Source organism: Rhipicephalus microplus, chromosome X (assembly GCF_043290135.1).
Source record: "Rhipicephalus microplus isolate Deutch F79 chromosome X, USDA_Rmic, whole genome shotgun sequence".
NCBI classification, from domain to species: Eukaryota; Metazoa; Arthropoda; class Arachnida; order Ixodida; family Ixodidae; genus Rhipicephalus; species Rhipicephalus microplus.
In genome coordinates this window covers 261,803,476-261,830,811 of record NC_134710.1, presented here as the reverse complement: position 1 = coordinate 261,830,811, position 27,336 = coordinate 261,803,476, and the positions used below count along the sequence as shown (strand labels likewise).

Here is a 27,336-nt window from a genome sequence, read left to right as displayed (position 1 = left end):
TTGTGGCAAAATGTTTCTCATCGGACACCCAACAACTTCCACTGTCTAACTAAAATTTGGTATGGGGCCTGGTGAGTGGACCTTTAACGTAAAGCTCTTGTACGAAAATGACAGCCTTACTCTCATATTAAGAGGAGTGCATCTGCATCCCAGTCAAAAAAAATCAATGGGTCCAATTGGACAAATACCAATTGCTACGAATTGGTTCTCGACCAATTGGAATTTCGCCACCAGTTGGGAGCGTACCAATTATATCCAATTGGTAGACCAGTTTACGTCCAATTGGTGAACCATTTGGACAGTGCCGGTGGCCAATTGGTTTTCCAATTATATTTAACTGGACGTAACCGAATCTTAATTGGTGCCCAGCTTTCTTTTCACTGCAACCAGTTAAAGCTAACTGGTGTCCAATTGGTCAACCAATTCTAGATAACTGGTGTCCACCTATTCAACCAGTCAATGTAAATTGGCGTCCAAATGGTTATCCAGTTAAAGCCAACTGGTTATCCAATAGAAGCTGATTGGCGCCCAATTGGTTAACCAGTTGAACACGTATGGTGATCCAGTTAAAGCCAACTGGTGCTCAACTGTTTAGCCAGTTGAACACATATGGTCATCCAATTAAAGATACTGGAGTGCAATTGGTCAACCAGTCAATGACAATTGGTGTCCAAATGGTTAACCAGTTGAAAACATGTGGTGATCCAGTTCATGCCAACTGGTGCCAACAGGTCATCCAATTGAAGCTGATTGGTGCGCCATTGGTCAGCCAGTCAAACACATAATGATCCAGTTAAAGCCAACCGGTTAACCAGCTCACGTGAATTGGTGTCCAACTGGTTAACCAGTTGAAAACGTATGGTCCCCCAGTTAGAGTGAACTGGCACCCAACAGGTCATCCAATAGAAGCTGACTGGTGCCCAAATGGTTAACCAGTTGAAAACATGTGGTGATCCAGTTCAAGCCAACTGGTGCCAACAGGTCATCCAATTGAAGCTGATTGGTGCGCCATTGGTCAGCCAGTTGAATGTACATGGTCATCCAGTTAGAGCTGGCTGGTGTGCAACTGGTCAACCATTTGAAGTGAACTTCTAGCTTGGTCTAGCTTGAACCTAACATTCTTCCATTACAAATTGGTGTTTGGCTGAAATACATGGGCAAAGAGCACACCAAATTGTTAAAGCAAAAATGTTCATCCTGACCAAAATGATCCGGTATGCTTGGTCGTGAGTGATGTGTATTGCACATGCATAAAATAAAAACCATAAAATGAAGGTACTTGATTTACAATAATTTATTACTTGTACAAGTATTGCAAAAGTTGACTGGAAAATGACTAGACCAAATTTGCAGGCACGGCTTACTCTTGACCTTGGAATTTGCTGGCCTTATTCACAGCTTTCCTGTGGCTTAAGGTTGTCCTTCTCCCTGAAAGTGTTGAAAAATACACAAGTGCATGAAAGTTACAAGTTCACATCGCTAATGTTACATATACACATGATGCAACGACATTGTGGTGCTTGAACCACACTACGACTTCAAGGCATGAGAGCTGGCCCTTTGCAACATTTTCAATGGTAGCCTGCTGCAGAACTATCCTTAGAAATGGACCTGTCAGAATATTAGGGATAGGTAATGACATTGCTTATTGCTGTAGGCAGAGTGTGTATCATATTTACGCAAATCTAGGCCAATAGTCTTTCTCAAACTCAAATACTGTCGGGTTGGTTTATATTTGAGTACTTAAAAAATTGTTACAGTTGAGTGATAGCAGTAATTGTTTCCACCAGCATAATAACCATGGATTGATCATGCCATCAAGGCTCATAAGCTTGTTGATTCAAGGTGCACCCCGCAACTCTAGGTGTGGCCAGTAGCATGCTGTACTGTGCAAAATATTTCACATTTTCATTTGGACGCACCGGCTGGCCATCGATTAAGACTTAAGCACATGTGGCGATGGCTGCAAATGTGATAGCAGCCACTGACAAACATGAGAGTGCAACGGATTGCCGACAGCCCTATTGCACTAGGCATTTTCGACTACCTGTTTAGCAGCATGTAAGGCACAGCGCCATTTAAACTTACTGCATACTGCTAATATGCAACAACCCAAATGCGTTGGTGCCATGGTGGAATAGCTAAAACCGCCTTAACTGCACAAAAAAGCATAGCCGCCACATTGGCCCAAAATGATGCACGCAACACCCGCTTATTGTCAGAAGTGAACGCTTACGCACAAGAAAATGTTACTGCACAGACACTGACATAGTAAACAAGCACGGAAAGGGGTCCCAGTGCAGTAATATTGTGACCATACATAGCAGGCTACACATTGTAGCAGGCGCCGGGTTTCAAGAGAACAGCACTGTTCAGCAGAGAATCATTGTACACACAAACACACACAGGAGAAAGCTGGACGAGTTGTCTGCTTTGCTGCCATATCAAACTATTTTGCAATCTCCTTTATGGCTCTATATATATATCTGGGTTCTACTGTATGTGTTTTGAGTTTTTTGCATACTGTAAACGTTTTCCTGCTGGGTCTACATTTGAGGTAACATTTTCTTTTCTTTTTTCTGGCTTCAAACCTTAGGGGGTCAGCCTAGAATTTGGGCCTGCTCAGATGTGAGTAAAGTGCTAACTTGATGTGCTAGGAGCTCAAGACTAGTTTTTACCACATGATCTCACACATACTTCACAGGTGTGAGTAAATGCACTGGCATGGCATTTAATCAGTATGATGCTTTGAACACTTTTTTTTACAAGGCTGCATGTCATTTAAAACTACATACAAGAACCTTCCTGAAATTCATCAAAACACATTTACAACTGCATCTCACCGTTTTGCCATCCTCTCAAGGTCTGCCAGCTTCTCCACCACAAAATGGTTTAGCTGCTTGAGTGCAGCAGGCACAAGGTTTTCAGGAATACCTTGGCGCTGCAGTCGCCGTCTGTAACAATCTAAAACAAAAGGTTCACAGGGCATCACTAACTGGCAAGAAGAAACAGTTCTTAAACAAAAATGGAGTCTATAAGAATATGGTCTGAGGCAGAATGAACAAAGACAGTCTACACCAAAATATCTTAAAAAGCATGGACACTTACCCCGCATCACTTCCACTTTCCAAGGCGTCAGTGGAGTTTTTGCAGGCCGATCCGGAAATCGTGGACACCGCTTTCATGCAAGACACAAATGAACAGTGGTTAACTATAATACTGCTACTTCTAGTTCACAGCGCTAAAAAAAATTATGGCAGCTTCGCATTAGTGGTGCCAAGCCTGAAGAAACAGCGGAGCGGGGCAGCCTTCCTTGTTGCTCCTTTTAATTTCTCGGTTTCTTTCTTGCTCTTTCTTCCCTTCCTTTCTCTCTCTACTGATTACTTCCTCTATCTATGTCTCTCACTCTCTTCCTGTTTCTCTTTGTCTTGCTCTCTGCTTTTCTATCTCTTTCTCCGAGTCTAGTCTTTCGATCATTTTATGCCTTTACTCCTCTTAGTTCTCTTTCTTCCTCTCCCATGTTTGACATGCTCCACTCCGTCAAGCAGTTTTCATTTAACACTTGCACCTGCTGAACTTGCATTGGGGATTGGCCAATTCCTGTGGCACATACCCACCTAGGAATTTCTTTGCCTTGAACAGAATAAGGCTAGCCTAAAGAGCTTTGTCGTTATAAAAAAAAAAATCTATAGAACAGCAACATACCTTGCAAAGAGCGGTTTTTCAGCTGCTCCTTTGGCCAAATTCCAAGAAGCAGGTCTTTCACAAAAAGAGAATCCTTTTGATGGCCCTGGATGTGACTCCACGCACAAGAATTTATTCGAAGGCCACTGCCAATGTCCACCTGCATCAGAGGAATGTATTGCAAAAAAAAAATCATAACAACCATCTGAAAAAGCAGCATTTACAGTTAAGCAAGCACAAAAAAAATTTCACCTACAACGACAACTGTATGCAAAACTAAAAATTCCTGAAGCTGCCCTTTAGATATGCACATTACCGTGGCATTCTCTTTTCTTGGGCAATCATCTGGTGGCGGTGTTGTCTCCCTTGGAATCACATCCATGTCAATATCTATGAGCTCCATCCTTGAGTGCTCCGGTTTGCTCTTAATTGAGCACGCAGCTCTACTGTTGCCTGCACCATCAACATGAAGCGAGGCTCACTACAAACAGCAGAACTCAAGTCACTTTAAGAAGACAGCATTGTCAGCAATCAACATTCAAAACATATGAGTTTCAATATCAAGGCTCTCACCCAAAATATAGCTACATCAAAGAAATTGTACCAAATGCAAGTATTGTATTAACTTGAGTTTTTTTCTTTTTTTTTTTTTTTTGTAACTAACAATTTGAGAATGCACCTCATATTAGATGTGAAACCAGGCTACACATAAAACAGCAATTTTATTATTTTGTTTCAAAGCACCTTCAAAGAGCATTCTAAGATTCTGGAAAATATTGAGGTCGTACACATTGAAAAATGTTACGAGGAAATAATTTCATTATAAGCCATGGATGTGCGACTAGGCTGCACTGCAAGTATAAAGAAAAACACAGAAGAGTGACAACAGATTAAGTGGGAAGGAATATTATGCTAAGTGTACACTTAAATAAGCCTTCTACTTATATGAAAGGATCCTTGAAATTTCCGGTAGTCTTTGTTTCAATATTAAAAAAGTTCATGCTCTATATGCATGTAAGCCTTAAACAGAAGCAGGGAGAATATATATGTGCGTAGTATCACAACCATAAAACATGTGCTCATTAACTGTCTTTGCATAAGACTACTGTATATACTGTATAACTGAGCTCTAGATGTTTGCGTATATGCATTTGTGTAAGGAGAGGTCAAATACGCAATATATACATATATATATACACGCAAATCCTGGTTCCTTTTTTTTTTTTATTTCGGGGAGGGGGGATCTGACTGCTATGGTGAAGATAATGAATTAATGATTATTGCATGAACACAGATGATCAAAAATAATTATTTTATTTGACCTACATAATAGTTGAATGCACTTATGGAAGGGCGCCGCTATGAAGACTACTACAAAGAACGCAGTTTTACAGACTGAGCGCAAGCATCAACTAGCCTTATTATTCACTACGCATGAAAATAAGACCACTTGACGGTTGCACTCGTTCTGTTAAACTCTGTCCTGTGTTCTTTGTAGTCTGTTCTTTGTAGTCTATGCTTGTTTCTGGTGTATCACTGACTGATCAATAAATTCTCTTGCTGTCACAGCCTGAATTTAATTTATGAAATTACCTGCCACAAACATGTAGTATCACCTAGTTTGCGGGAACGAGTCCAGAGGTGGCTTCTCTGGGTTCTCCACACAGTGTGGAACAATGTCTTCATTCTAGCGCCTGCGCAATTTTTCAACTCCACTTAATACGAACAATTTTATAGTCCCATTCGAGTTCGAATTAACGAGCTTTTACTGTATTCTGAAAACATAAAGGCAGCTGGGAAGGACTCAACAAGTTTGCCACGTGCCGTACGCTGGAAGCTTCGCAGACAATAGCGTCAAAAGTTGGAGGAGAGGGGTCTATGATCTGGATCAGTGCATACATTTTAAGGAATATTATCGAGTTGTGCTGTACCGCATGAAGAATAGAAAGAAAGGCGATCCCTTAGATATCCATCTCACTTAGCAACAAGTTTTAGGCATATTAATTGCATTTGCAAGAGCGCAAAAGACAGTTGAGTATATATAGTAATTTTTATACACTAGCTTCATTAGGCCTATTTATAAATAACGGAAGTTGCAAGACTATATTTGAACTACGCTCATTTCAAGACAAAATTATGTTTCATTAATCAAATTATACCTGCCGACCGACCGCACGCACCGGATAGCATCAACGATAGGCATATGCGCACCGCGGAACACAAAAATGCACTTAATGTTGAACTTGACAAGGCAAAATAAATGTGTGCCAGGGTCGCAAACGAAGAGCTTACCTCCCAAAGCTAGGATCCGAGCCCGGTAGTAATCAGAGGTCCCGTCCGGATCGGTCCACTTTACAGAATAGAAGAACTTGGACTTGAAGTCCTTCGCGTGCTCTGGTTTGAAGTTTTCGATGTCGCCAACATCCACAATCGCAAGTTTCCGATCGTCTTCGTAACGTACTTTAGCGTGCGTGATCATTCTGCAGTACACTGTGCCGTTAGTGCACGAAAAAAACACAAAGAGGATACGCAGCCGAATGATCACTTCGCAGGATCGCACGCAAATCTGCGGCCAGCGGTCAGACTGCCGTTGCACGTGCTGAATGTAAACGTACGCGCGAGCCGCGAGCTCGTACTTCAAGCCGACTGGCAGATACAGGTTTCCACGTAAACACATCGTGCTACATAGACGCATATGACTTCAATATTAATATGTCCATTTTATTTAGGTTTTATGAGTATATATTGGTTTACCAGATGTACAGATATTACAGTAATAAATGAAATATTGAAATACGAAACTGGACATCTTTTGTGACGCTGACCAGTCAGGATGTGCCATGGTTGCCGTTGTGCTGAAGTGGTGTTCGGTTGTGCGCTCAACAACAATCTGAGGAGCATCCACACGTGCACCAACAAATCGTCTAATGCGGTCATAATGTATCAACTTCCAAAGAGAAAGAAGAGAGGCCCATATAAACGATATATCAACCATGGATCGGACTTTGTGCTACCGAGAAGTACTGAGAGGGGTTGCCAACAGCGTGCAAGTTTACCTTTGTTTTTGTTCTAACGCCTTCAATTGGCGCTGGTGTTCAAGACTCACACGAGACTGCATGTCTTGGTTCGCATAACACGCCTAGCGTATTAACAACAGTTTGTGTGGGCGAACAACCTGCGTTTGTCCGCACATGTAGTTGCCGAGGGTGAACGTAAATATTGACGGCAGATATCGCTCGCTTGGCGGTACCGAACCACGCTGTAAATTACTGTTTAGTGAACAACTGGTAGTGAGCAAACTGGTATTGCTGCGACATTTGAGTACAAATAAAGCGGCTGTGAATGGCAGCCGCTATTTGAGCGGGTCATTGTAACCGATTTTAACATTGACTTAAAATTTTTTTTAACAAATCTCTAATAGGGCATTGAAAGCAGTTGTAGCAGTTCAGTACATTGCATCTGTTAGAACATTTAAAGCGGACTTTTCTGTCTGAATTCACGGCTTACGTAAAATGGTAACAATGTTCGCAGGAGTTTTGCGAATATCTTGCCTACAGGTTAGTTATATTTTACATTAATGCGTAATTAATCGATTTTGCGTGCCTTGGGTTTGTTATTAGCAAAATTGTGATGTCACTTGTCATTGCTGAGTCAGTCATTGAGTTAAGTTTTTGTCTAAGTAAACCCAATATTATTATTAGCATTGGGTTTAAATGCAACAAACCCAATGAGAACTGATGCTGTCATTCTCAAAAACAAACAAAAACCTTTCTCTATTACGATACATTAGATAGGAGCTTACACAGTAAAGCTTCGACTTAAGGCGTGCACATATGTCTAAGATACTTCTTCGCATTCAGGAGGTGCCTATGGACACATCCTCGTCTGATGATGAAGCAGCAGGACAAGCTTCAGTCTCGACAGATATAAATGGCATACTTCGAACTGATACGTTGAGTAGTGAGGATGAACAGGTGAGGTAGTATGTTCGAGACGTTAAGTGCATTTTTATTAATAAGCTGTTTTCTTGCAGGAAACTTCAAGCGATGCTTGTAGCACAGCAGCCTCCAGGGTGACATCTGCTCCGGTCAGTCCCACTACTCCAGAACTGCAAGCAACCAATGATAGGCCACAGCATGCCAACCCGATGGTTTCCCATGACACATTGCTAAATGATGAAGAGGTATGCACACATATCTATATTTATGTGGGTATTTTTTTGTATAACAGAAGTGGTTGTTCGGAGTATTTAGTAATATGCGGTGACATCGCAGAGGCATGACAGCACTTGTGCCTGTTGTGTCTCCATATGTGGTGTCATTGCAGATTTTGCACTAAAAATCGAACATGGCTTTGTCACACGTCGAGGTGGTGCCGATCTCTGACGAGTTCCCTTTTCTCTTGGTTTCATCGTTTTTGTGTTTTCTCTGCTCTATTTGTTTTGCAGCTGTCCATGTCTGATGAGGATGGTTCAGAGCAACATGATCCTGGAGAGCTGCCTTCAGAAGATGACATGGTAGGTCCATCGGAAGTTGCAAAAATTACACAAACATGGCTGATGTCATTAACTGCTGGGGGATCACTTAGCTTGTTTAGGCATTGGAAATGCAGAATTTATGAACGGTAAGAGCTCACTGAAAACGAAGACACAATGAAGGCTCACACACACACAGCGCTATGTTTGTGAAAGCAGTGCAGGGAGGGGGATGACAAGGGGGCAAGAACATGTGCCCCTTTATCATTGTGCATCATGACCTTGAGCACCTTCTTGTTTTTCTTCAAATGCGTGGCTTACTGTCAGTGTAATCACAAGTGCACGGAGGGAGGGGGGTACATGGCGGCATCCCGCGGCGGCCACGGTAACTATATGCAGCAAATCAGCCAACCGTCATGGACGTGGGTATGTGGCACAGAAATTGGGATATATGGCATCATTTGTCGAGAAAAGAGGGATCGATTTCTAGCTGACTTGGATAATTAATTGTGAAGTCTCAGTCGAGTGCTGCCATTTTGAACAATTATTTCTTTTCTCCTTTCAGCAGCAAATGCCTAACAGTCCCACGGGGCCGAGTCATGGTGGCAAGTCGCAGTTTGGAGAGTTATTTACTGATGTTATCACTGAAAGAGTGGTTTTGTCCAGAGGTGACATTCTCCTCATGGTGCTGAAGCACGCTGTGAAAAATAATTTGTCATTCACTGGGCTGACCAGCATGTTGGACCTTATTAACAGAATTTTCGAACATCCAATATTGCCTGATTCACGGTACCAGCTCTCCAAACTTTTGAGCAAAACTGGCACAACCATGACATATTATTGTTTTTGCCCCAAATGCTTCACACATATAGAAAATGCTGAAACAAATGCCTCTTTTCAGTGCATACAGTGTGGGCACAGAACGAGTGTTTCCAGTCTATCTGATATGCCTTTTTTTGTGACTCTTGATGTGGAATCACAGTTGCAAAGATTGTTGAAAGACTGTGCACTCCTTGACCTAACAAAGCCACTTCACCATGATGGCTCACTGGGTGATCTATGTGATGGTGAAATGTACCACAAATTCGCAGCTTCAACACAGCAGTGTGGGCCCAGAATCACCTTCACCCTAAATGCCGATGGCACACCGCTGTTCAAATCAAGTGGCACGTCCATTTGGCCTATTCAGTTAATTGTTAATGAGATCCCAGCTGAACAGAGAATGTCAAAACTCGTCCTTGCGGCATTGTGGTTTTGGAAGGAGAAACCAAATATGGAGCTTTTTCAGAACACATTTGTAAAGGAAATGAGCCACCTCAGTGAAAATGGCTTTGTGTTGGAGCGGAAGGGTCAACTGCAGACATACAAAGCTTATTGCATTTGTTGTGCAGTTGACTCTGTTGCCAGGGCACCTATGCAAGGTGTCACACAATTTAATGGTTATTTCGGATGTAACTGGTGTCTGCAGAAAGGTGAACGAGCTGGTGGTTCTACTAAGTACCCTGTTCAACCATTGAACCCCACTGAGCGCACTGAAAGCCAGATGGTCGAAGATATGATGACTGCAGTTAGGGAAGGTGTGACTGTTAATGGTGTTAAAACAGCATCTCCGTTGATCGGCCTGCCCTATTTTAATATCGTATCAGGCTTTGTCCCTGACTACATGCACTGTATTTTACTCGGTGTAGCACGGCAGTTTTTAGACTTGTGGTTTGAGTCATCAGGTTATGCCTACTCCCTCAGTCGCAAGCAAAACATGGTCGATGAGAGGCTTTTGGCTATCAGGCCACCGAGAGACGTGAAAAGATTGCCGCGAGCAACAAAAGAGCGGAGATGGTGGAAAGCTAAAGAGCTGGAGAATTGGATACTATATTACAGCATCCCAGTGCTCCATGGTATTCTGGAGAGAAGATACCTTGAGCATTGGGCATGCTTGGTGGAAGCTTTACATATTATGCTGCAGCGCAGTATCGAAACTGCTGAAGTTAACAGAGCAGAGAAACTCTTGTTAGAGTTTCATGTGCGCTCAGAAATGCTTTTTGGAAAAGCTTTCATGACATATAACATGCACCAGCTGACACATATTGTCAAGAGTATCCACGACTGGGGACCCCTGTGGGCACATTCCGCATTTCCATTTGAATCGGGAAATGGGAGCCTCAAAGAGGCCATCAAAGCTGCAAATGGAATTCCACACCAGCTGTGTAGAGTTCTGCAGATTGAAAACACTGTAATGGAGCTGCAGGATCTGACTGCCAGCCCTAGCGTGGTGCTGTATTGCAATTCTTTTGATGCCAAGGTCACTCACAAAAGCAAAAGCAGCAGTGATGGCACCCGTTTTTTTGGAAGTGGTTCTTGTATTCCACCAGCCTGTTCATCACCTGAGCAAGAAATTCTGCCACCCTCTGTAAAGTACAGAAGAATGATGGTAAACGGTTCAATCCTGACAGACTGCTTGTACGCGTCAAAGAAAAAGACTAATACTTCAGTTGTTCAACTCTTGGATGGATCATTTGCCATTATTGAAAAGATCATTTCAAGTGGTGATAACACATGCATATGTGTCTGGAAACTTCGGTGCCGACCAGTAAAGTATGACTTGGTGACCGTTAACCATGTGCACAAAGTGTTATTCAAACAGTCTCCTACAGTAATTATTCAGCCTCTAGAAATAAGAAGTGTTAGTGTATTAATCAATGTGGAAAATGTTTCATATGTATGTGCACCTCCCAGCACTCTTTCTCTGTAGTCTTCTTCGACAATTCTATGTTCCCTAATTCATCATCATCATCATCATCATTGATTGATATTTGGGGTTCAACGTCCCAAAACCACCATATGATTATGAGACGCCGTAGTGGAGGGCTCCGGAAATTTCGACCACCTGGGGTTCTTGAACGTGCACCCAAATCTGAGCACACGGGCCTACAGCATTTTCGCCTCCATCGAAAATGCAGCCGCCGCAGCCGGGATTTGATCCCGCGACCTGCGGGTCAGCAGCTGAGTACCTTAGTCACTAGACCACCGCGGCGGGGCATCATCATCATTCTCAGCCTGTGTTAGTCCACTGCAGGTTGAAGGCCTCTCCCAATGATCTCCAGTTTACCATATCCTGTGCGAGCTAATTCCATTTTATTCCTGGGAACCTCCGAATTATGTCGCTCTGTCTAACTCCCTGCCTTCCCCAACTGTGTTGACCATCGCTTGGTAACCATTCTGTTGCTCTTATTGTTCACCAGTTGTCTGGTGAACACTTTTCTCTTTAATGATAGTGGCAGATTTCCTGACATTATTTGAGAGTGCCTGACGAATGTGCTCCAGCCCATTACAAGACCAGCCCAGGTCCATTTTTTTCGCTTGATGTCAGCTAGGACATCTGCAACTCCTGTCTGTTCTCTTAGCCATGCTACCATCCTCCGGTCTCTCATTGTTATTCCTACCATTCTACGTTTCATTGCACGCTGCGTGGTCCTCAGCTTTCGCTCTAGCTGTTTCATTATTCTCCATGGTTTATCACCATACATCCGAATTGGCAGTATGCCATGGTTGTATACTTTTCTCTTTAATGATAGTGGCAGATTTCCTGACATTATTTGAGAGTGCCTGACGAATGTGCTCCAGCCCATTCTTATTCTTCAGTGAATTTCTTTTTTGTGGTTAGGTTCTCCCATGAGTAGTTGTCCTAGGTATACATATTCTTGTGTACTCTCGAATGTATCGTTTTCGATCGTAAATTCTTTCTGTTTTGCCAGGCCATTCAAAATTAAGCAAGCTATTTTAGGTGTTTTAGCCCTTTTTGAGTAAGCCATAGGTGTAATCACTAAGAGATTATGGGGCACTGCTTTCTCCATTTGCTCATTTTCCTTGGAAGAGTGCTAGTGATAGTGCAAAACAACTGGTGCATTTGTTTGCATAAGCAGGTACAGTGGCTGCTCATTGTACTCTTGATACATATATAATGAAAGCCATGCTTCTGTGGCATCATTATGTGAAATAATAGCACTACAAGCTGGGTTTGTGCACATGAGCAGCATTGCAGCTCTAGTGACACTGGTGTGAGTGACCGTACATTGAAACTTGGTGCGAACACGACATCTCGCAGGACGAGGACACAGTATGAGCGCCGCCTAACAATTGAACTTTATTGAAACTAAATTAAACGTAGGAAAAACTAAGATCATGCATGCTCAGAAACTGCAGGTCACGTAAAGGAAATTGCTAACCAGCAAATTTTACGGAAATCCATTGACCTCTTAAAATTGTCTGAGTTGCCTAAATGCAAGCACGTCATGGCCAGTGTGCAGTGGGTATTCGGCACTCAGTTTTGTCAGAGTGGCATATGTCATTCAAGTTGCTATACCTTGTGAAATTTTATGTGCACTGTTAATTTGTAATTTAATTTCAGATGCAACTATGTGCAAATTTTGTGCATTTGTGTATTATTTTTTACATATGTACATATATTTCATGCATATTATTATTTTTGTGTTTTGTTTGAGTGTTCTTATGCCTGGACTTGTTGTATTTTTGCCCATTTTAATAAACATATTGTGGTGGAATGCCACGAGCTTTTCTCGGAAATGCGTGGTTGTCTTCTGTTGTACAAACAGCACCAAGGTTATACTGCTGTGATTTCATTAATTTCAAAAGCACTACTGTGCAGAAAGAGGTTGCATAGTCTATCCATTAAGATATATCAAGACCTATAATTAGGCAAGAAATGCTGCCATTTTTGGGCATGAAGCACTTGGAACGATGAAGGACAACAGTATTATTATAGGACAATTTGTTGTCATTCGGCAGCATTCACTTACTGCGTTATGTGCTTGAGGATACAAGCTGACTTCATTAATTTGTTCTTCCTTTCAATTTTCAATAAAATGTTACGTATTCTATATTTTGGCCACTATTCGGCGTCATTAGAATCAAAGATGAAATTTCACTATTCACACACCACTAGCTGTGAGTGATTCACAGGCTATATCAGCCCAGACATTGGAAATCTTAACACAACAGTGTGAATGAGCTCATGTCGCGAAATATCCAGATGGCAGCAAAAAATAAAAATCGTGGGTGAAGCCAGAATCAAACCCTGGAATTCTGCATGGCAGCCTCCACTCAGTCACTGCTTCAAACTACTTTAGAAAGATACCTTGTACAATGAAAAATACCTTGTCAGGACAAAGTAGTTGCAGAGTTGGCTTTCCTGTTTTATATCAATGTGATAAGCTTTACATATGTGCACTTAGGACTGTGCGAGCAATATTCAAGGGTTGCACTTGTCTGTATATAAGCACATCATCACTCGATAGCATGCACTTCATGGTAATATAACTGAAGTGCAAGCTCCAATGGGAACACTGATGTTATGTTGTGCCATAAGCTACCTTTCACGCGTCAGTGTACTTGATGTGCCTGGAAAGTCTACAATATGCACAGAGCTAATCAATTGGGACAAAGATGTCTATCCACCTCGTAACGCTGAAGGCTCAAAATGAAATTTCCAGCATTGGCTGACGCATGCTGACTGCTTCGCATATGACTAATTCCCACAACATGTGTGCTGTGCTGGATTTTTACACTCCGTTTGCACTACAGCTTTCGTGCACCAACTTCAACCTTTAATTTTATACCCACATCAGTGACTATTACTTCGTCTACACAAAATATCCAAGAAAAAAAAATGACAAAAACAAGTGATGAAGCTTGCATGTAGCAATGGGCCTATTTTTGTCCAGGCAATCACCCAGCAGGAGACTGAAAGTACTGCTTCTATGAGCACAGCTATAGGTCACAAACCAGCAGAACTAGCTGCATTTTTAATTGTACCATATTCAAACTCATGTTAACTGTTAATGCTATAACTGTCCCACTGTTTTGAGTTAAAATGTACCTTATAGTAAACGCCACAGCTCTAGAAAAAAAAGTTGCTTATAAGGAACATAAATGACTGAAGAACATAACCTAATGCACACTACAATGAAGTTTTCAAATCAAAATATGTATACATGGCTCAATTGACTCCAATATATAAGAATCATGACAATTACTTGAGCCTGGAATTCTGCCCTGGCCTATAGCAAATTAAGTTGCCATGTAAATAACAAATATCAACTTTTATGTATATGAAACAAATTTTAATTGAAAGAACAATGTTCCAACACTCTCCCAAATTGTAGTTGTACAACCAATTGGACCAACAAGCACACCATTTGGGATGCCAATTGGGAGGCCAATTGGAATGCACTGTTCCAATGGTTTTCCAATTGGAATGTGGGCAGCCAATTGGACTAACAAGCATTCCAATTGGAGATCAAATGGTCAGCGGTGAACCAATTGGACTGGCCAATTGGAACTATAAGGTCCAATTGGTCTTTCCTATTGAAGTTCAGCATTCCAGTTGGCTTCCAATTAATGCCATTTGGGACCAATTCATGGGAACTGGTATGACCAGTTGGACCCATTCACTTTTTTTGACTGGGCAGTCAATTTCCTGGTTCGCTTCCTCCATTTTGTATCAACATTCTTCATGTAGAAGTAGCTGAAAACCTTCTTAGCCCAACGCTCCTCCCCCATTTCTCTCAATCGCTTCTCAAATTTTATCTTGCTGCTAGCTTCCCTGCCCTCAAATGATGTCCATCCCATATCACCTTGTACTCCCTAATTTGGTGTATTTCCATGAGCTCCTAAAGCAAGCCTACCTATTCCACGTTGCTTAATTTTTAATCTTAGAGTTTTCCGGACATGCAGCGCCCCCTGTCGACGCAGTTTTGAGTAGTGCAAAGGCCGACTCCGTTGCACATTTTGCTGCGCAACCAGGTACAACTACAGCATACGAAACAACGATTGAGCTAAATAGTAGATGTATTTGCGCATTGAACACCCAGAAAAATAACTACGAATTTCTCTCCGCTAGTCGGACGCGTCACCGAGCCAAGGAAGTGCTTGCTGGTTCAATCGCCTGAATTAACGACGGCGAAAGCAAGGGCAGATGCAAAAGCTCCGCGCTTTACGAAAAAAAAAAAAAAGACTGCAGTCTGCGTTAATGTTGCGTTGTGAATTGCCATGGACGTAAATGACTTCAGTTTTACTAATGTCCGCAGCTTTCGCTAAGCATAATGGCGAGAGCGCTAAATACAGGCCGTTGAGAACGTGTTGGGTAAGCGTATTAATCGCGTTCTCAGCCATTCGCTTGAGTAAGTGTAATAATGTAGGTCTCCTGTTATTGTTTTGAATAGCCTTGACGGATCATCGTGGTAACTTTGATTATGAAGCGTAACAGACCCTGCATTTTTTTCTGCACACACACACACACACACACACGCACACACACACACACACACACACACACACACACACACACACACATGTGTGTGTGTGTGTGTGTGTGCGTGCGTGCTGTTTAGCTTCAACGATTTAGAGTACCACGTACTCTACTATGGGAGAGCTTAAAGCCGTCCCGAAGTTCACTCGTTGAGTGAGGATAAGCGCTGTTTCGAGTGGGAGGAGAACAACGTCTTCGATCTGTTTAGCACTCGGGAGCACCTATAACAGCCCTAAAAACAATCAAGCGAACACGTTTATTTGTTTCAAAAATTACGCAAAATTCGATTTTTTCTGATGTGCACAGTACATCGCCATAGTTTTGCTACTTCTACTGCACATGGCTTTTATGTCACTGCTTCAGAAAATTCAACGGTGTCTTCATAAAAAGTGTTTTTTTTTACGTGTTTGGATCAGGCCTACAGCGCATTCGCTTAGACACACATGTTTGGTGTTGTCGGCGTATTTCCCGTGTTGATAGCTTTTGTTTTGCGTTTGAAAGGGATTTGGGGTTTGATGAAAAAGGAAAACAAGACGTTTACACCGAAACGGACAGTTACCGAGAATGATTATTTTGTGATATTCTAACATGAATGAACCATAATGTGTCCTGGTGAGCGAGAACGACAGCAAAAGAAAAAGGCTGCAAACTTTTATAGTGAAACGCGGAAAGATTAATTTGGAAGACGAAAATGCGCCCCTGATCCGAGGGAACAACATAGTTGACGATAATAAAATTTCGTAAACACCATGGCAATGGACTTTTGCGTTGTCTGAAATTTCTCTGAACCTAAAAATACTTTTGGCATCGACCATGAGTATGAATTTACAGTATTGGCAATGCCCATAGACTATCGCGTTGTGAAGCGCAATTCAGGAGCGTCCTCTGAAGCATGGTCAGTAGGCAGACGCTCCATCGTTCTGCTGTGCTAGCTTTAGTCACCTCAGTTTGAACGCGTTAGCATCTTAAGAGATTCTTGAATGAAAAGAAGATAAAAGTGAGTCCCGTAATAACTGTCTCTCAGTGGGAGGACACCTCAACAGTAGCTCACGAGGAATGAGGATAAGGAGGAATTAAAAGGATAGGATTAAGAAGTATAGAGGTAGAGAGAGCGAGGCGCAGGGACAGCCACATACGCAAGTAAGAAGATAGGAAAGATGGACACGGTTGCAGGAGTCCGAGGACGGGGCACCACTCGGCGAGAGCTCTTGTCGGCGTCAGGAGATGGCGTAGGGCGAGCCAGTCGGTCAGCAGAGCTGCGTTGTCATCGGAGATCACGGGGCACAACCGGTCGGCACGAAATCCTGCGAGCGATCGAGTAAGGTGTGACCTATTTCGCTCCTATATGCTTTATGTTAGGTGTTAGTGAACACGTTTTATTCGATATATTGCTCTAGATATCATTTACCGAATATGTACACTTTTGTTAGTGCAAGCGTGGGTCATTACATGAGCGCCTTGTAATAATTAGACCTCCCACAAACTGCAGCTGTCGTAGCTTCTGCTTCCACACCGCGGTTTCTACGCAATCGGCGCCGGTCCCGCCTACTGTTGTCATGGCAACGCCTACGTCACTACGTCTTGTTCACATTGCTCTCTCCTTCGATCTTCTTTCTTCTCGCCCACAGCAATCCCACAAATCTGCATTTACGTGCGCTGAGCCGAACCAGTGCTTTAGCACGTTGCTTCGTGACCACCGCGGCAATTAATTCCAGCATCTTCGCACCCTGTTTTTGGATTTAAGTCTGCTGTTATGCTGGTGGGATGGCAGTGTTGATCTACGAGTAACCATTTCAAGCCTCTACTGAGTGAGTCTCCCAGCGTCTTCGCGGATTGCCCGTTTTGTGTTCTTTAAACGTAGTGCAACAGATTTTAGTAAACATTTGCTCCTGCGTAACGTTTTTTAGCCATTAAGCCTGTGGTAGATATAACCTGATGTTTATTTGCTTTCGGAGCATATTGTGTAAGCTGAGTGGCAGATATTTGTGACGGATCGCTTCAGCGATTTACACAAAGCTTAGAGCTAATGCGGCGGAGGCGTCAGCAGGGCGGCCAGTGCGCGCGCCGCAACGGTCAGCGGAATTGCAGCAGTATCATTTGGCGCACGGAATTCAGCCGGCTTTCTCCTTTCTCTTTCAGGTTCTTTCTTAACATGGAAACCAGTACTTGTTTAGAGCTTGCGCTTGAGGGTGAACGCTTGTGCAAGGCAGGCGATTTCCACTCGGGTGTCGAGTATTTGAGCGCGGCGATCAACGTAGGCACGGATGATTTGAGAGTGCTTAGCGCCGTTTACAGTCAGCTGGGCAATGCTTCATTTTACCTCGGAGATTATAATAAGGCTCTGCAGTACCATCAGCTTGATCTCAAAACAGCCAAGTAAGTGCGACAAAGGTCATTTTTATTTCGGGATTTTGCACATTAATTCATGCACATCTGCAGCAGTGTAATGTCAGCAGCGTCCGCGATTTTTGTTTTGTTTTGTTTTCGAAGCGGATTTGTCAGCCCTTTAATTTTCTTGCCTATTTCTTTTTTGCCTTTTCATTTAATTGCTGCATGCTTAATGTTTACGGAAAGCTAACGTAGCTGATTCGTACTTGTTTTGTCGCTATTGTCTTTCATTTGCTGCGTAATTAAGCTGCGTACTATATTACGTGTAGTACAGAATTTTCATGAACATAGTCCCAATTTATTGCTTGTTTGGAACGTTCTTCCTTCATCTCTTCAGGGAAGCCGGCGACTTATTGGGGGAGGCGAAAGCGAGTGGAAACTTGGGAAACACGCTCAAAATGATGGGCAAGTTTGATGATGCAGTCACAAATTGCGAGAGGCACCTAAGCATATCCAGGGAGAAAGGCGACAAAGTATGCTTTTTTTTGTTTTGTTTTTCTTTTCATTGTTGCTTGGTTTTGTCTATATTTGTTTTTCCTTTCTGTAATTAACTGCTGTGTGGTGGCTTTGTTCACCAACTGTCAGCCCTGTGCAACAACATCCTGGCTCTCATTATGTACATATTTTCTTCTTTTTCTACTCTTCACCAGCACTGGCATAGGTTTTCCTTTTCTTGTTTTCTTTTTTTCACAGCACATGAATCTGACTACTGATTACACTTAAGTCTTTGGACATTTGTCTATGTACTGTCATGCGACAGTATGTTGTCATGCCTTGCATGCACACCACTTCGATCTGCTGACATGCACTTAATATTTAGCCTGGGCCATACAACACTGTCAGGCATGCAATTATGTCACAGTTTTTCTAAATAACATATTATAATTACAGCTAAGGATCATTGCCCCTACTGTTATGTAGAACATCATTATATAAAGTGTAGCTATATTGACCCAACACACACACACACACACACACACACACACACACACACACACACACACACACACACACACACACACACACACACACACACACACACACACACACATTCATGCGTGTTTTAGTATTACTGCTTTGCAACTTTTGTGCGTAAGAGAATCCTATTGCACACTTCTTTTTTTGACTGCCACTCTCTTTTGCACTAGAGATGTGGCATGACCAAGGTGTAAGAATAAGTTGTGTGATGACACTGCACTTGGCACCGCGTCCAGATTGTGTTCGCCGGCTGGCCTGTTTCCGTTTGATGTGACAGATGGCGCTCGCGAAGGGTGGGCCAAGGCGCTCACTGGTGAGCGACTCGATCCGGGTGTAGAATGTTATTGCTGCGGAACTGCACTAATTTATTAGGCTTGATATACAGATGTACATGGATGTCAATAAATTCATACACTGTGACTCTGCTGTAACAAATTGATTTCCTAAATTTATATGCAGCTTATTTGCAAACAGCGTTTTTGTGATATGAATGCACCGATAGCAGCTAACGTTGTCCTGCGGAAAGCGGTTGCATTTTGACGCGACGGCACTAAAGATCTCGTTTCGTTGAAGTTGTTGTGTCGTTGCGGGATCTTTGGTTCAGAACATAAATGCAGCGTTGTCCATGAGAAAAATTTGAGGTGTTTGCAATAAGGATAGCAGCCAGAAGGCAAAGGTGCACCAGTTATTAAGAAGGCGATAGTCTGTGTTAATGAAAACTTCGTCAGAAAGTTTTTAACTAATGTATCAGGAAACTTACACGCATTCTATTAAGAACCTAAATTGACACGCTACCCTTGACATTCTTACTGTTAGCTTTATGCAGACTTCGGCTTCTGGCAGTGTGTGCTGCATGATATGGTGGGACGACTTCATTGGGTCCCAAAAGTAGAGCCTTGGTTAACGCGTACTGCGCTCGACACGGGACTGTTGGGTCAGTGCCGTCAGCCATGCTTTGTACTATTTTATTAGACCGTGCAAAGTTCAACTTGATGAACTGCCTATGAGACGGGGGAAGTGAGCATAGTATTTAAAGCAGTATATCTTGTGCAGCTCGACCCTTACGCCATTGACGCGGGATGCCGAAAATCATGTTCCGTGTTTGATGAGGCATCTAAGGTTATCCAAGGTGTTCACCTTAATAATTCAAAGGTGTGTCATAAGTACCGTGGTCGGAAGTGCGCCTGCAATGTTGCAAGGCGGTGACAATGAAACGCTAGATACATCCAGCGAGAAAATCTGCCTTGACCACATCAAGCATGGCAAGCTAATTATAATCAAGACTGCTGCATCACAGAATGAGTATGTACAGTGATTTCTGTTCACTGGTTACTGAATGTTTAATTTTGTTTAGTCCAAAAAGGCAGAGATGAGGCAGCTGACAAATGTGGCATCTCAATTGAAAACAAGAAATTACTTTTCTGGAATGATGAAGAAGGTAGTCAGTAAGGCATAGGTCCACGCTATGTGTTGTGTTGAAAAGCATCCTCCTTCTTTGCGTGGAGCAGGCCCGTCGCTGCTGATGTCAAAGTGCTACATTTTGCACGCGTTTCTGCTGATTCATCATCGCCATTCTATGGAAAAACTGTCTCTACGCGCAATAAATTTGGTGTTCTTTCAGCGGTCGTGTAAGGCATGTCAGATGCAGCTGAACCTGTTGGCCCCCGCCGTTTTCAAGAAGTTGGCAGTAGAGCCAGCCGTCTTAGCTTTCCTGTTTTTTTTTATGCATGGTTAGGTATTTTGGACCGACTGTTCAAATGGCAGGCTCAGCATCTGAAGTGAGCATAGGTTTCATTGGAGCGTGGAACAGGACGTTTCCCTTGTATTCTGCACAATATGTGGCAGAGATCACTTCTTCCGGGAAATGATTTGTGCCCATATGGTCAGAAGGCTGCAAGGCTCCATAAGCTTTCAGAATTGCCCGTTGCCAATTATCCAAGCGCTCTGATTCATGCGGAGCCTTGAAAAGTGACACACACTGCGCGCAAATCCTATACCCCGACTTGCAATTGGGGACAAAACACCACTTGCCTATTATGAGGCGCAGCCAGCGACAAGGCCGCTAACGCATACCCAGAGTCATATGCAGCGTTGAGGTATACGTGCACTGAAGCACAAAGCGCTAATCAGCTGAACAAATGCACTGGCAGAGCTCACAGACACAGGGCAACGCGTTTATAAATCACTAAATCCCTTGCACTCAAAGCTTTCAGGAAGATGTTCTTTGGCGTGTGTATTGCAGAATGAGAGCCGCACGAATACCTGTCGCGCCATACAGTAGCGTCATCTCAACTAGCGTGACGGCAACTACTTGTAGCTGAAGGTAATCGGCGAACACAATCTGTCCGCGCCCTCTCCTTTCGCATAGCGGTGAGTGTCGGCACCTAACTTTCTTACACAGTGGGCATGACTAAAACCTTCAATTTTTTTTTTTTTGCAAGAAATTGTGCATATCCTACTTAGGGCATTCATTTTTTTCCCAAGTGGAAGCTTGACTCCATGATGGAAAATGGTTAAAAAAAGTAATTAAAACAAGAAAAAAAAAACACTGGACAGTGCATGTCCTTTCTTTTCATTCTCTTTTTATCTTTCCCCACCTTTTTCTATCATAAGGCCATGTCAAGAAGCTGAACAATTCTTCTGTAATTGAATTTTGCTTGACGCCCGGGCAATAGATTATATGTATACCAGTGTCACAATGGCACTAAATTGCCGTTGAGCCTGATTGTGCTTAGAATACCTTCATTACCATTTGGTTCCTTTGTTTGAAGTGTTGAAGGCAGCCAAGCACGAATGAGATTGAATGTGCCCTGTGTAATTTGGGTATTATGTTTTGTTTTAGGCTGTCTAAAAATTAACAGATATGTAGGACACACTAAAAAAATCTTTTGGGATTTGCTTGAATAAAGCAAGAAACACTGAAAGAAGAATCTCTTCCTTTGTGTAGCGACCAGTGAGGAAGCAATTCTGACATACGAAATGTAGGCAGAAGTCTAGGATGATGGTAGCCTCTCAGGCTATGCCCAAACATTCTTTTTAGGTTTGTTCCAGGTTTTAAAAGCGGTTTCTGTTCCTTTTCCATCATTTTAGTGAACCCCATTTATTTTTTTTTCATAATTTCAAGTAGTGATTTTTCTTAATTATGTGGCAGATAAGAAAAAAAACACTTCATAAAACAGTACAAACTTCATTTTGTGCTTATCACAAAAATAAATTAACACATCACCAGTATTTTATTAGTCTCGTTATACAAGTAAGCATGAACAATAGAAGGTGTTTGGGAGATGTACCGTAGTCTGACCAATGGGAACGTCTCCAGGGCACCTATTCTTAATGAAGATATGTGTGTGTGTGTGTGTGTGTGTGTGTGTGTGTGTATATATATATATATATATATATATATATATATTGGCATTGCTCGAAGCAAAAGAAGGTGCCGAATCCATAAACCACATTTTTACTGGAAAGACAGTGCTCATTACTACATACTGAAGGCTCGTAGTGGAAAACATGGGGCATATAAAAAAAGATACATTGAATGCATGATAAATGTGTAAACTTCTATCACATGGCGACATTTGTTCACCATTTTAGGTCAGTGTTGGAAAGCAACTGTAAAACTCCGATCTGTCGAAACCTCATTTCACAAAGTTTCCAATATGGCCAAGAAATTTTTATTTCCTGGCGAATACTCATAATGTTCATTGTCATCAATTCATATCAATGACATTGGCAACAAAGTGGCATTTCGGAAAGTTTGTCCTGAAGTAATTGGCTAAAAAAAAGCTGTAATTACCTGTTATTTGATAGACTGGTTTTCCAAGCCTGCGTTCTAACGCTATCACATTAGAAAGTGTGGGAGCCCTAATCAAGAACTTAGCTTGATTTTGATGAGGCTGCATGTCATGCCTGTGCACGGAAGAACGAACTTGCAGTCGGCATTCCTCTTATGTGCCGAATGGTGGTGCCAGGTGTGGCAGTCTTGCTTTTGTTATTTCATGGTTTATGCGACAGATATAGCTGATTTAGTCTATGCAGAAAATGTCTCGCTTGGACTGCTTGCCTAGTATCTGCATTCGTGATCCGAGTCTTCATTTATTGGCAGCGTGTCACAGCTTTACATGACTGTCTGCCCTGCATCACCTGGACATGGTGCCCTTTAAAGGGCTTCAAACCACCTACGATATTTTTTCACTTGCTTAAAGTAAACACGTGCATCGTGTGTAGAGTGCCCTCACGGTGAACGATTCTGCACGTAGTGGGGTCTCGAAGTGACGAGTGCCACGTTCTTGGATTGAACGGACAAAGTAGACGCGGTCGAAATGAACCAAACAACACCCGTTTATTTAACGGCTTTTTCATCAATGATATTGTCAGCTGAATTAATATACATGCATTGTGATCAACACACTAAAATAACCTTGCACAATATTACACAACAATCAAGAACATGACAAACACAAGGCGGCGTCACCAACGCTTGACTCAATACGAGGGCCTACAGCAGATGACCTGCGGTGCCTTTCATCGCAGACCGCCGCAAGAGATAATTGCTCGCTCAAACCGCCACATGCAAAAGAGAACTGCTTCTCTCTCATCTGCCCCCACCCAGGTTTGCCGCCAGGCTTCACCGCCGGCGCTACTTTTCTAACCATGATGATGAAGAGTGGTGATAAACACTCGCGAGCACAACACCACCTACTGCTTGGTAATTGTGAACCCGAAAGGCGGCCAATGCACGAAACGTGTGCCATGAGGCGCAAACAACTTCACAGGGTGTGTTGGCACCCCCACAATGCGGTATCGCTACGAGCAGCCAGTGTGTCATAAATTCCAAGAAACAGTCCCACCTCTTCCCCGGGCCTTCCGGGTCTCCGTTGTCGGCTACAGTGGATGACATTCTCCACCCGGTAGGATCGGCCCATCATGTGCGCTCTGCCCTTCGCGCCGTCCTCAACTTCATCGATGTTGCGCAACTGGCCGACCGCGTCTAGACCACGTCGACTCAACCCGACGGCGAGAAACTTCAATTTATGCGCGTGTGTGTGTGTGTATTAAGCTGCCAGTCTTCTGTTATACTATCCCCCCTCCCCACCTCGAACACCCATGCCTTTCACTCCCCTCTACTTCTTCCCCCTTCCCCACAAGTGTGGTGGCTGGGGTGTCCTTGCCTGAGAGACAGTTACTGCGTCACTTGACCCCACTCTTTACCCTCCTTCAATTAAAGAATCTCTTCTCTTGAAAACTTGAATCTCTGACGCACAGCACATTGATGCTGTGATTGGTCGAGCGAAAGCCTACAACTTCCGGTTAGTTTACTAGCAGATGTTCGCGCTGCTTGTTGTTTCTTGTTCGCTGTGGTACCTGCGCGCATGCACATGCTTGCGAATCAGCTACTGGTGCTCATAACACGGGGTCTATACCAGCATGATTCGCTGAAGCATGGGCCGGCATGGCAGCAGCGGTTTGCCAATGAGCCCGCAGTTGACCAAGTCAACGGAGGGATAGAGTCTCGCTAACCGGAAGTAGATGGGGATGTGTGCCACGCGAGATTGGGAGGGGTGCTCAACGAGAGGGCAGAGCGACTTTGGGAGAACATAATAAAGGGAAGGTAGTGAAGGAAAGAGAAAGGAGTGATTGTCGCGTTTTGATAATCAAACGCGTCTACTCCGCTGTTATGGCACAGTTTAAAAAAATTCTCACGAGTCCATGGCCGTTGTACACTCGTGCACAACTTCCCCACCACAACTGAATTTTGACCTCTGGATGGTTTAGGCGCCCTCTAAGTCCGGGTGACACGGAGGCTTGCATGTTTGGGCTGCCGTCATGGAGTTCTCATGTGTGCTGGCGTGTGTCCTTCGTAAAAACGATGCCGTGGTAGCTTTTCAAAGTTGTGACATTAAGAGTATTCAATTTTGAAGAACCTAAATATGCTGTTCTTTGTTTTATGAATTTCGCAATTTATTTAGATGATTCAATTGTGGTTGCTGCTTTATTAATTCGTGTTTCAATTGTATTATGAAAGGGGCAGCCCTTTAGAGCAGCTGTAGAGTCGACCAAGGTTGAAGCATAATAACATGTGAAGTTCATTATGGAAGGTAGAAGTGGGGCACGGTACGTGACTTGGACTGAAGGAGAGAACAACAACATAGGCGCACACTCTCAACTGAAAGTTTATTGAAGGTGCAACACATATATAATACCCCTGTCACACAGCCACCACTAAACTCTGTTGAACACCGTCAACGTAAATCTTCCCTAGGTGGTTCGACGGAGAAGGAGTTGTGGCAGTGTCACACGGCAATGAAAAGGTTGTAACAGTTGGCGCGAGGAGGCTCAGCTGGCGCTGTTTGACTTTTGGGAAAGTATTCTAATTTCATCTCTATTGATTTTTTTGTGAATCCTCGTTATGGGGTTTTTACAAAAAAAAACACTATTAAGGAGGTAAGAGGCCAACAAACCATAAAAATATTTTCAAATAAAAATGAATTTGCTAATTGTAGCGATGCTGCTAGTGACGCTGGCCACATTGTGCTTTTAGTTGTTTTGTTGCCTGTGTTCATGCCCGTGTGCGAAAGTTCTTGTGCTTCCTTGCCTCGTGAGCGTACATTTTGTGTTCTTTAGCTGTGAGTGACAAAGCGACGACCACAACCACACGCATGGACGAAATATTTTTCAATGGCGCCGGCCGGCCCGACTCGCGAGGCACCACGTGCGAGGCACGGAGTGTAGAGCATCGGTGTTGGGAGTAAGTGAATTCTGGCAGGCATAAATATATGTAAACAAACACGCGTTGTGAATGAGTAGTACAACGAAAGAACGTTTAAGATTGCCAAAATGTATTATTCTTTCACTGCGGCCACTTAGTGCTCGAAATTTTTCTCTGACCTCTAGACTGCTGGGGACGAGAGTACCTCGTTTCGCTGCGGAGATCGTTGAATGTCCTTTGCGAAACGCTCCGTTTACCTTCGTTTGTGTAAGGGTGGCCGTGGGACACGGACTGCATCTTCGTTGTCGTAAGGACGAGGGGGTTAAACGGTCTTCGCGGGTGCCCGTGTGACAGGGGTATAACTTACAAAAATGGTCACATGATACAAGTTGTGTTGTCTAAAAAACAAAAACCTGAAAAACCATCACCATTCCGCAAGAAGTCATCAAAATATCATCAAGGCGCATGTGCCTGAACAAAAAAGATAAACAAAATATACATAGGTGGATGAAACATTGGTGGATATACAGTGAAACCTCAGTGATACGAATCTTGCGGGGTCACCAGAAATATTCATATCATGCGAAATTCGTATCACCAGAATGTGTAGAAAATTAGCATGCGAGAAAAGAAAGCTCGTGTACATTTTCACTTATTGTTTTTCAGGGCCACAGTAACGTCATGAATGGCTCTCTGTGGTCACCAACAAAGTTTTTAGACGTCGCTGATTATACTTGCACTCGTAAATATGACTCCTGCTCACGTGTGTAATTAGTAAGCCAGTTTTGTTGGGACCCATGACAGCTATTGGCCCCTGCGTATTTTTTGTATGCTTTTTCGCAGCACATCAGAGTACTGCGGCGCAAGTGGTGTAAGGAGCGCCTTGCACGCGAAAGGTGATGGCCAAAGAATTTCAGAACTGCTGCCCTTTCTTACGGCCACGATCCGTCACTCGAGGTTTACTCTGACTGACCACTTTCGCCGCGATTCTGATGAATTGGTCGCGCTGTGCGCATGCTCGCGCTTGGGTTCATGGACCCGCGCGAGCTTGTCGCCTATTCCGCGACATCGTGGGCAGCACCTCTTCATAGCTGCGCAGTAAGTTACGTTCGTATCAAATGACACGGAGGGAAATTGGTTCGCAACAACTGTATTTTATTGTATTGTAGGCCAATGGGTCTTGCCCGAAACCAAAGAAAAATTCGTATCACCCCAAAGCTCATACGAGCTGAGATTGTATCACCAAGGTTTCACTGTACAATAGGCTTTGCTACATGTGAAGCTCTGAAATCTGGCCCCAGAATTTTAGTTAGCTTTCGCTGGGTTCTTTGAATAACTATTTAGTTAAAAAAATTGTTCTTTTTTTTTTGCATATAGTAGATACTGGCTTTGTTAGAGTGAAATCGCTGCAGTACTGGCACTTGAGAACCATTCAAACTTGAAAGACTGCATTCAAGGCCCTTCAAATTCCTAACATTATTTTCTTTTCTTTGAAAATCTGAATTTTTCATGCAGTACTTTCTAAAATCAATTATTCGACCACCTTCATGCGGTAAAATAGTGTCAACTTGGCAAATATGCTGGTGCATGTGCGTGTGTGTTCTCTTTTGTGCTGTGGACACGTGCTGTGCACGAAATGAGCAACATTTACTAGTGCTCCGAGTGTTGCTCTTGCCTGGTATTTAAATTGTATTTTCGTGCTCAAAATTTAGTAATCGTAATAAATCTTCAATACTTCTTATAATCATGGAAGTGTTGCCTCAATTTTATATGAAGCCA

At 43.0% G+C, this 27,336-nt stretch overlaps 2 protein-coding genes across 3 annotated transcripts in view; both read left to right on the top strand.

The window, feature by feature from the left end:
* Nucleotides 1–4,440: 4,440 nt before the first annotated feature.
* Nucleotides 4,441–12,739, top strand: LOC142776084 (uncharacterized). Of its 2 annotated transcripts, none has more exons than XM_075879004.1 (4): nt 4,441–7,658; nt 7,718–7,867; nt 8,132–8,200; nt 8,727–12,739. In XM_075879004.1, exons 1-4 carry the CDS (start codon nt 7,518–7,520, stop codon nt 10,905–10,907), a joined length of 2,541 nt encoding a protein of 846 aa, XP_075735119.1. In that variant the 5' UTR covers nt 4,441–7,517; the 3' UTR covers nt 10,908–12,739. The 2 variants fall into 2 exon arrangements, with proteins under 2 accessions (XP_075735119.1, XP_075735118.1); XM_075879003.1 differs by having other exon boundaries at nt 8,724–12,739.
* Nucleotides 12,740–16,940: 4,201 nt separating this feature from the next.
* LOC119161569 (uncharacterized) overlaps nt 16,941–27,336 on the top strand; it is a 90,120-nt gene continuing 79,724 nt past the window's right edge. Inside the window, exons 1-3 of the mRNA XM_037414109.2 lie at nt 16,941–17,290; nt 17,622–17,858; nt 18,208–18,343. Coding sequence (XP_037270006.1) covers nt 17,635–17,858; nt 18,208–18,343 — 360 coding nt within the window. The 5' untranslated portion in view covers nt 16,941–17,290; nt 17,622–17,634. The remainder of the gene's footprint in view (nt 17,291–17,621; nt 17,859–18,207; nt 18,344–27,336) is intronic.

Bases quoted from the DNA above. Each gene is read 5' to 3' on its own strand.
- LOC142776084 (XM_075879003.1), top strand. From the start codon at position 7,518: ATGTCTAAGATACTTCTTCGCATTCAGGAGGTGCCTATGGACACATCC. The intron at 7,659-7,717 runs GTGAGGTAGTAT...GTTTTCTTGCAG, and splicing joins TGAGTAGTGAGGATGAACAG to GAAACTTCAAGCGATGCTTG. The intron at 7,868-8,131 runs GTATGCACACAT...TTTGTTTTGCAG, and splicing joins CATTGCTAAATGATGAAGAG to CTGTCCATGTCTGATGAGGA.